This window comes from Pinus tabuliformis, chromosome J (assembly GCF_031772625.1).
Source record: "Pinus tabuliformis cultivar Carrire ecotype Pingquan chromosome J, CPIR1, whole genome shotgun sequence".
NCBI lineage: Eukaryota > Viridiplantae > Streptophyta > Pinopsida > Pinales > Pinaceae > Pinus > Pinus tabuliformis.
Window position 1 is genome coordinate 1,207,821,678 of NC_142295.1, and position 10,999 is coordinate 1,207,832,676.

The window sequence follows — 10,999 nt, forward strand, 5'->3', positions numbered from 1 at the left end:
CATTATTCAACCTCATGAAGATATTATAAAGATCCATATCACCCTAGATCACCCTTGGGATGATCCACCTCATTATTCCTCTATCTTATCTCAGATACTGGATCCCTCTAACCAATTTTCTATTGAATTCAAAATTGTTTTGGACGAGAATTTTTCCACTATATTAAAACCACTCCATGAAATTCTGAGACCTCTTCACAAACCTAGAAATTGAGTCCCTTTGAATCACATATGCAGTACACCATTTCCTTTCAAATTGCATTATTGCATTCATAACATAGATTAGCAATGACAGATCATTTGTAAAACCGCATCCATAATGCATATGTGTATGAAAAATTCCTAGGACATGCTACATACACAACCAGTAAGGGACATTATCACCACCTATACATACTTTATCACTTCCCCCCATCATCATTCATTGGGGGTATCATCTCATTCTTGGGGTCATGATGACCCCTAGTTGATTTTAGCATGGAGCATTATCTACTCTCATCCTAGACAATAGAGGTCTAGGTAAGGAAGGTTATCCTTCATTTCATTGGGTAGTTTCTCATATTAGCCTCTTTGGAGAGACATTTACATATTTCATGTAGTTGAATTATTCGTACCACATATTGAAATATTCTACCATATGTGATACCTCACTCCAGATGCTTGACTTAGTGAGGCATGGATGAATCTACACCCCTCTAATCATTCATTCCATTTCCCTCTCTTTCCTTCATTCTTCACCAAGAATTTTTTTTCCAAGAACCCTTAAGGCACTTATCTTTGGCCCCATTAACCCTGCCTGAACCATTCTTATACTTTTTCTTGGATACTTCATGTAGAAACCACTTTTCCTTGAATCCTTCAAGCATTTTTTAATTTAACATGAATTTATATCAGTTACTTGGGCACCACCTTGTCCTTGTAGCTTACAAATTTTGGGTGGAAGTTCAACATGAATTACCACTTTTGTCCATGTGTTTATGGTATCCACTAGGCCTATTTCCATGAGAACTAAGCCAAGGGTACCAACCTAAAAGTCATAATTCAAGATTGTAAAATCCACTTTTTCTGTAACGATCTAGCCAAGATTTAGGGCCTCTTCCCTCTCTTCAATCTTTGTTAAACCAAATGGAAAAAAGACTTGGAATTGGAGGAAAACCCCATTTTCAATAGAAAAAAATCAATTTTTTTCTCTTGTTTATTGCATCCTCAACCAAATTATAAATGAAAAACCATCAACACACCTTGAATTATCTTCTTGAGTCCTCTAATGGGTTTTCTCAAAAAAAAAATTCTCTAGCTTTGATACTTAACGAGGAAGTGATATTTTCAATGAATCATTAAATCCTATTCCTTCATTGTGCCAATTCTTCCCTCATAAGTTCCTATATTTGGATTTATTTTTGAAGGGGAAAATATTCGTTTTACTACTCGAATTAGGTTTCCACCCATTTCTAGTATTCCCATAAGTAGCTTAGTAATACCAAATGTTGGTTTTTTGTTTGGCTAGCATTATAATCTTGGGTCTTTTCCTATTGTTTGTGATTATGCTGGTGATTGGAATAGTTATTTCTTTGGGGACGATAATGTCCTTGGCACCAATAATATTATGGGATTGCATGGTTCATCATATTTCTATCAAAATCCATTTTCCAACATGAAGTTGTCATTTCTAGGAAATTTGAACCTACATGAATTATTGAGGTGGACAAATGGCCATACCAAATACCACCTTTTGTTCTTGGAAATACCCTTGAAGTTACCATCAAACATTCCAAGCTTAATGGGAAACTTGGGGAATATGTTTCCATGCATGTCATGAATTACTACATTTGTCGATCTTCAAACTCATTAGTGGATGATAACATTAAGTTGAGACATTTCCAAGGGACCTTCATATTAAGTGTTGCTAAATGGTATATTGAATTAATGGGTTCTTCATTTAGTGTCTTTATATTCTTATCCAATTCATTTACAACACATTTCCAAGTCCCAATTTATTATATCACAAAACATAAATTTTGACATCATTGCATCAAAGTACCAACACGCATATCGCTAATTATATTAATGAATGTAATTGATGATGTAGTTTTATTAGGGATGAAATTCTAGATCAATTTCTAGTAGATTGATATGTTAAGTCATTAGTGCCATCTATTTCCATGAACATAACTATATTAGGGATAGTAACCAAGGAATAGGTAATTCTACGTGCTTGTAACTTAGATTTGATTCACTCTTAGTTTGTCTTGTACTATGATATCATTCTACATTCTCTAAGGTTGTGAATAAATCCCATAAATCCATCACCAATAACACACACCAACAAGATTATTGGTTCCATGTCCCATGCTTATGTTGGTCATTTCACTAAAGAAATGAATCAAATTTCCGTAATAATAAAGCCATGTACAAATGCACACGCATTACAAAGTGACACAGTCATTGCTCAAATGTCGAATATTCATTTAGTGCAAACCAAAAATCATAAAAATCCTAAGCAATTTAAGGGTAAGAGAAAAAAATGAAGAATAATTAGCATTCAGAATGGGACCACTCCTACTCAATATGTTATCGTGGTAGTTATGAATGATAATAAGAATTTAAAGTTTCTTTATAGGATCTACAATGGGAACCATCATACTCACCAATTTTCTCAAATGGAATACATTTACTAATATTTATCTCAATAGGGAGCTACATAGCAACCCTCTTTGTTAACAAATCCTTTCCCACCATAAAAAAACAAATGGTGTGGAAAATATTGCACCTATGCAATGGGGTGATTCCTCAAATGTGAACATTTACATGTGTAATAAAATGGTTAACCTACAAACTCAAGCTCATTATTATGAGAGTCTTGAGAATGATTCTTTGGATAAGGTTCCATCTCCCTCTCACCTTCGTGGGCCTTTCCTAATACAAAAGCCAACTTTTATCACAATTATTTTCCATCCTGGCGGTGTATTGTGGATTTTGATAGACAATCATAACGCATGGGTTTCCCATAGTTACAAAATTATGGAAGATATAGCCTAAGCATGACATGTCACGTCTTCCCTCAAACTCCATCAAAGCTTTCTTCTTTTTTGGATGTGGTTCACAAAGTCCAAAGATCGGTGACCGTTACATGCATGTAAAAAATGTTATGGGTAGATCCACCCTAAGGGATCACTTCCCACTAACTCATTAATAGAGTCTAACCCTAAGAGCATTGAGGAGAACTGACCTGATGATCTATCAATAACGAGGTTCTTTAATGAGAACTCAACCAATTGGGCTAAATATCAACACTAAAATTCCTTCAAATTTGTCCAACATAGCAAAGAGAATTATTTTCTATAATAGGCAAAGTTGATTCCTTGTATACTACCTTAATTACTTTTGACATTGACTAGAGTTAGCCTAGGCTCCCCCACCAAATTGCTCTTCAAATTGAGGTCCCTTTGCATAGATGAATATCTTTAGAACTATTTTTTATGAAGGAAGCTCCACTTACATCATGTCCTTGTCATGTTAGATAACCTTAGGTTCTCTAGGGTTTGTTCATGTAAAGGTGTTTCATGGCCATATGTTCAAGCCTCATAAAACCATTGTTTCCTTTCTTATTAAATTAGGTGAGAAATTGTTTTAACTAAATTGAATTAATTTTTGTCTCATTAAGTTACAGTCAATTGTTAGGGTGTAGTTGACTCTGTATAATGTGTCTACTCTCAAGTCACTTCAATATTCTTTTTCCTCAATATTAAAAATACTCTATTTTAAAGAAAAAATGAATTAATAAATAAACAAATTCATCATTTTTTTGAGTTAAATAAAATCCATTTCCTTTTTAATTCACTATTTTTTCTACATATAATTATAATAATTAAATATTTTTAAAATAGAATACAATCATTAAAAAAAATTCAATAATAAAAATAATAAACACTCCCAAGCAGGGTTGGAATTTGGATTTCTCTTTACCCGTCATACAATTTTTTTTTGACGTTTTGGGTCCTTATGCTTCCCGTCAAGAAACGTTATATTAAAAATTTTGCCCTTCAAGAGTGATGTTCTCATAATAAATGAACCCTTCACTAATAAAGTTTTGATTAAAAAATTACCATTCAATAAATAATTATGTTGAAAATTTTCATATATTTATCGTAATTTTCAAAGGCGATTAACACTCATACATAATTTAGCCAAGAATCTTTTTAAAAACAAACAAAAAAAAAATTGTTTTTATCACTCTCGGTTGAAGTTTTCACAGATTTATTCGCTGTAAAATAAGTTTAAAAACCCAGAAGTTTTTTGAAAACCAAAAGAAACTTTCAGTGGAATGTCAATTTCCCGGCCAAGAAACCATATTCTGCATAATGATAAACCCTTGTTTTAAAGAGTTGTGAGCAGTTACACATACAAATCTCTTGTGAAATAAAAAATTAAATTACTTATTAAATCAAAAATTAAAAAGTAGCAGCAATCAGACCCACAGTGTTTGAAGAAAAAAAAAATCAATCTTGAACTGGGCGTGGAAAAATAAGAAGAGCAAGTAAAGACGAGGGAAATGGTTAAGGAAGAGGTTTGAGCTAAGATGTGAAGACATAGAAGAGGATGGAAGCATTGCAATGGAAAAATAAGAAGAGCAAGTAAAGACAAGGGCAATGGTTAAGGAAGAGGTTTGAGCTAAGATGTGAAGACTTAGAAGAGGATGGAAGCACTCGAATGGAAAAATAAGAAGAACAAGTAAAGACAAGGGTAATCAAATTAAGGAAGTTGCTATATATTGAAATCCTCATATCTATATTAATATTTATTTGAAGAAGAAGTAAAGACAAAGGCATATCGAATTAAGGAAGTTGTTATATGTTGAAATCCTTATATCTACATTAATATTTATTTGAACTTTGATTTTGAATATTAATCTATATAGTTAAACTTTTAAATTTTCTTAGCATTTCAACATCTTAATAATATTGTTAAATCTTTCATATAATTGTAATCTTAAATTTGAAATATTTTTTTTATAGGATTATCAACATTTTATTAGATCCTCATATATATATATATATATATATATATATATATATATATATATATATATATATATATATATAACATAATATATAACAATTCCATATTTTTTGAACCACCCCTTATTTTCTCTAAAACAAAATATAATTTAGGTTGATTATATTATTTTCTATATACTATTTATAAACAATATATATATATATATATATATATATATCTATATATATATATATATATATATATAATTTTAAATATATAATTTTAATAATTATTATTATTAATAATTTTTTTAAGTTAGAAAAAATCAATTATTACAATTTTTATTAAATTAAAAAAATAATTAAAACAATAAAGTCAATATTAAAAATATATAAAACACTAATATATAAAGTTCAAATCGAAATTCCAACCCTGGTGGAAGTGAATCAATTGCCCTGGAAATTCAGGGGCAACGATACCATTTATGTAGAAGGAGTTCGTGTTCAAATCTTATGGGATGTGCACGATTGGCTGTTTAATCCTGGACTAAGACATGCCTTGTTCATTTTCAAATCCACGATGCCACTCAACTCCCTCAGTTCCAAACACAACATCGACTGCGGCCCGTCTTTGGATTTTTCTTTTTTCATTCATGCATGGAACTTACAATTTCAGATTGTCCAAAACACCGTTTCCGAAGGTGATTTAATCATTGATGTATTTTTATTTGTTTTTTAAATTGATAATTATGCAGAAGGCTTCATCTATATTGACTTGGGTTTAAAGAATTTCATATTTTTAAATTATGAATAGTCAAGATTTAATAATCTCGAAATATTTTTAATTCAATACATGATCTGATCAATAATATAGAAGATATCTAAATAGTTTTTCAGTGTCTAGATTATTTAATAATTTATATTTAATGATAGTTTCGTTTAGCTGATGTATGGGCTCTCTGTTTCCTCTACCTGGATGTCGCATCGACATTGGTATGATGGTGGGCGTAAAATGAAATGAGTGTCATACACATAGTTTTCAAAGTCAAATTTCTGTTGTTCTTATTGAATTTAATTTTTTTACGGTAGTTTTGGGCACAATAAATTCTCCAGTACGGGAATAAATTTTGAAAGCAATTAAATGGCAGCATGGGAATGTTTGCATGGAGAAATTATGTTTTTTGTGGAAAACTGTTAAATGATAGCATGTTTTTTCAAGAACAGTTTATGTAAATTTGCTGAAACAAATCCGTGTTGTTTTTTAGAACAAGTTCCTATTTTTCAGAATCACAGTGGGTTTCTCTCGTACCAATTTCTAAAACTCTGCTGTTATCTAGTCATCTCCTATACAACAGTATAATTACGCCGTAAGGCGTTTTCCTCTGAGATCAACTCCCCTCTCTGCCTACCTGTCATCTTGTAAGCCATAGGATTATATGTTAGACGATTGCAACCATTTTAGCCGTTGATCGGGGTTGCCCAAACGGTTTGGGCATTTCATCGAACTGTTTCATCCGGGCAGCAGGGTTTGTACCTCAGATCAAATGCTTGCCCTCGCAGATCAACGCTTGCCCTCGCTCTGGATTTGGTTTCAGGCTCGCTGTTCTTGGCGGTCTTCGTATTTTTCCTCTGCGTATTTACTCCACTGGAAGATTCGTTAGCTGCATCGAGGGAGACAAGCATTGCTGCTGAGTTGGGGAAGGGACAGAGATGGAGATCCCCAGGACAGATAACGCTTTGACAGAGTGGTTGAATCAGGGGAGGCAGGCCTGCCCCTTGAAATCCGTCGATTACTATCCTTGCACGAAGAAAAATTCTGAACACTCCAACCAGGTTAAGATGGCAGAACTGTAAGTCACTACATTGTTTGATTATATTTAATTTATTATATATAATCAAACAATGGGTTTTTTTGCTGCTTCAAATCTCGCTGAGCAGCCGCTGTGTAACGTAACCTGTTCTTACAGTCATGAGCTTGACCAGCAATGCCCTTAGCATGGTAGATGCTCTGGATACATACGGACAGAATATGGTCCTATGGAGGCCTCCAAAAATAGAGAGATCATCCAATTCCTCTAGTACTGCAGATTATTACCATCATTATAATCAAATTTGGGATGTATTAGAGGTTGATAAATTGGTTCCCGATGTGACTGTGTCCAAGGATGAATCCTCTATGAGTATTCAACAGGCGGTGAACAGTGCACCGGATAAATCTGAGCGGAGATTCGTGATACATATAAAGGTTGGGGTGTATAAGGAGATTGTTAGGGTTCCTCCCAGTAAAACTAATGTTATATTTGTGGGTGATGGCATGGGGAAGACTGTGATCACGGGGTCTATGCGTGTGCCATCCCTGCCTGGTGTTCCAAGTACATATGGCTATGCAACTGTTGGTAATGCTCATCATTGTTCCTCTTCCTCTTCATATTAAGTTGGAATTTATTTCTTTGCCTGAGTTTGGTTTTGTTATTGTGTTTGATCATGGTGTGGTTCCTGGCAGATTTGAGATGCCTTGAATTGAAATTGGAAAATCTGCTCTTCCAACATGTTTTGATCATTACACATGGTTCTTGCGGACCACATCCCTCTGTGATTTTTCGGGTCAACCTTAGTCCATATTCTCTCCTCTCTCACCTTTTGTCACTAATTCACCCCAAGAGACATTAAAAGAGCTGTTAGGATCTTGAGCACCAGCAAAGAAGTAGATGAGTAAGGTCTGCAAGTTGAATTTGCATTGGCTTTCCCTCTTCATGGTCTCAAAATATCATCCACCCCATCTTCCAATTGAAGGATATTTCTGATAGAAATAATTACAGGAATATTATGATTGGGCGTGCCTTTGTCGAACTCTATGTTATGGGCGTGAACGTGTGGCTTTCTCAACATATAGAGAGGAACAAATTCAAAGCTATGGGGCAACCAAGTCTTATTATGAAACTAGTGACCACATTTTTAGCCTGTGTGCTATTATCAAGGAAGCTGACGTCCCTCATCTAAAGTCCTGTTGCTTTGTGGATTTTCAGAAGGCTTTTGGACTCTGTTCCAAGGGAATTATCGTTCTGGAGACTACGTGAAATTGGCATCTTTGAGTGTCTCATAGTTGCTTTCATGAAATTCCATGGGATATACACCTTTTAGCCTCCTCCCCTAGGGACATTCAGAGATAGCTTGATGCCCCTGCTAATGTGATGGTCATAGAATGATGGTGGTGAACCTTAGTGAAATTGAGGTTGTGATTTAAATATCCAAGAGCACCCTAACAAACTTCCACTTCTTCTTCAAAGGAAGCGAGGTGGAGATTACCATTGCTTATACATCTATGGGATCTGATCCATAGCCCTTAGGTTTAGCTTAAGGCATGTCTTTCAACCCAAACTTAGAAAGGGTTATAGGTCTCTCTCCATGCTTGACCGACAATACTTCCATATGCATTTTCAGGACATCTCTTCTGAGATGCATTTTTTGACACAATTAACAGACCTATAGTACTATATGGTGTTGAAATCTTGGGGCGTACCTCGTTACCACCTGACTGCGCGCAGGCTGAGACAGTACAATTCCTCATGCTACAGTGTATGATTTAGCATAAACAAACAGTTCCATAACCCATTGTACAAACAGTTTGGCATTCATCCCTTTTTCCTTGAGAGCATTTTTGGACTTGTCTTCTTTCTTCACGGGAAACTCCTATCTGGCCCTTTGCCTTTTTTAGATTGCCTCCACAGGCCCCTTTGTCTAGCGAATGTGCTTTTTTTTTAAAGGCGTCTTCAGTTCTTCAAAGAGTGCCTCCCTCCTTTTAGCTATTCTCTAGATGCCCTAGTGACATCCTAGCCCCTTAATGGAGATAAACATGGATATCAAAGAGGACGTCTATCTACAGTAAATTCAGGTCACTTGGATTGAATCCCACAACGGTTTCACAATCAAATGACCTTCTACTATGATCACTTATTGTACAAGTATGATCTAGGAAGCAATTCTCTTTGATACATTTGCATATTTTTATGGGTCTTCTTGCAGAACCCAAAGGGCTTTAAACGCTTGTTCAATTCTGTGGCCAAGGAATCCACTACCATTGCTTCCAGTTCCTTCTGCATGGACATAAAGTGTGCCCTTTCTGCCATGTTGCTAAGAACTACTGGATAAAAATGCCAAACCACAACACTGAGGGCCTGCATGCTGGTTAAACTTAAAAACCTGAGGAAAGGTAGAGATTTGGCTGACAAGACTTCTTTGAAGACAATCAATTGTGAAAATGACCATCCAATTAATGAGAGAGAACTTTTCTACTTGAGTTCAACCCTGATTAATTCCCTTGCAAAGGAATGTTGATCTATAAAGCATCAACAAAATACAAATGAGAGGAGAAGGAAACAATCAAAATCCAACAGTGCTTGGAATGCAATCCGTCATTTGCAAGGGAAGCAATAATGCTTTTCTTCAGATTGTAGGTTGCTGAAAAGAAGAGATCAATAACATTTATTCTTGCAGATTCTGCACTTCTTTCATCCTATTAAAGCAGCAAAAAAATTAATTATCGTTTTACATTTCAAGAAAAGATATTTGGAACCCTTTCATATGATAGGTGTAATGTCTTTCAACATGCATTGGGGTTTGTAAGTTTGAGAAATTTCAATGGGCATATGCTAAAATCGGATCCTCTGTTTATTCTGATAACTAGATAAATATGTGTATGCTATTTCTAAACAAAGACGGAATTTAATACTTACAATTACCATCGTTCTTTGGTTTTGAACTCTTATCAAAGGAAAATTCAATCAATCCATATTCCTCGATCCCACTAAATCTTGTTTTAGATGTCGAGGATTGCTAATTTATTTGTTTTCACAATTGCAGCTGTAAATGCTGATGGCTTCTTAGCACAGGATATAACATTCGAAAATGCAGCAGGGCCAGGTAGTCAACAAGCGGTAGCCCTAAGAGTAGGTAGTGATCACTCTGCCTTCTACAACTGTGCCTTTCTTGGCCACCAGGATACATTGTACACTCATATTCTTCGTCAGTTCTATAGAAACTGCAGAATAGAAGGCACTATTGACTTCATATTTGAGACTCGGCAACCATCTTTGAAAACTGTCTCATTCTGCTGCGTCCTCGTCAAATAAACTCAGACAAAGGATCATCAGATCCTGTCACTGCACAGGGTCGAACAGATCCAGCCGAGCCCACAGGATTTGTTTTCCATAACTGCACTATCAATGGAACTGAAGAATATATGAGGGCTTACTATGCCAACCCAAAAATTTACAAAGGCTATTTGGGTCGGCCATGGAAGATGTACTCCAGAGCAATCTGCATAAATTCATATTTGGGAGAGGCCATTAGCCCTGAGGGATGGATGCCGTGGATAGAGGACTTTGCTCTTAACACGCTTTACTATGGGGAATACCAGAATTATGGGCCGGGGGCTAAGGTTTCTGGAAGAACGCCATGGTCTAATCAGATACCTGAGAGAAATGTAGGAATGTATACTGTTGGAAACTTTATATAGGGAGACGAATGGCTGCCAGATACAATCAATTAAACCAAAAACAAAGGTTGGTTACTATGAAATCTTCTAATGCGTGATTTTCTTCTACATTGTTGTTGTTCCCTGATGATGGTGAAGAATTCAACGGGAAGCAATGGGACTAAAAATTCTCAGACAGTTGCAACCCAAAAATCCATGAGCCACATTGTTTCCTTCTATCACTGTTTCATCTGTCTTTGGAGTATTGCAATTTCAATCTGCTATGAAGGAGCCACTTGCTTTTCATTGGAGGAAAATGTTATTTGTACTTGTCTGCAATTTTTACTGCACTATTTTGATCGACATTGATGAACAAAATGGCAGAATAATTTTGTACCTGGTGTAGGGGAAAGTTGTTTTGTTACTGGGAATGTTTCAACGCAGCACTATTTTGTGATTGGGCGAATCCTCCCGCAGTTATGTTTGAAGCATGGGATAAAACTTTTGGAAAAATGTTATGAACTCTAAA

At 35.2% G+C, this 10,999-nt stretch overlaps 1 protein-coding gene across 1 annotated transcript; it reads left to right on the top strand.

The window, feature by feature from the left end:
* The first annotated feature begins 6,707 nt into the window (after positions 1 to 6,707).
* Positions 6,708 to 10,512, top strand: LOC149231474 (putative pectinesterase/pectinesterase inhibitor 51). Its single transcript, XM_089381645.1, has 4 exons — positions 6,708 to 6,847; positions 6,981 to 7,393; positions 9,858 to 9,917; positions 10,133 to 10,512. The coding sequence occupies exons 1-4, from the start codon at positions 6,708 to 6,710 to the stop codon at positions 10,510 to 10,512; spliced, it is 993 nt and encodes a 330-aa protein (XP_089237771.1).
* Positions 10,513 to 10,999: the final 487 nt, after the last annotated feature.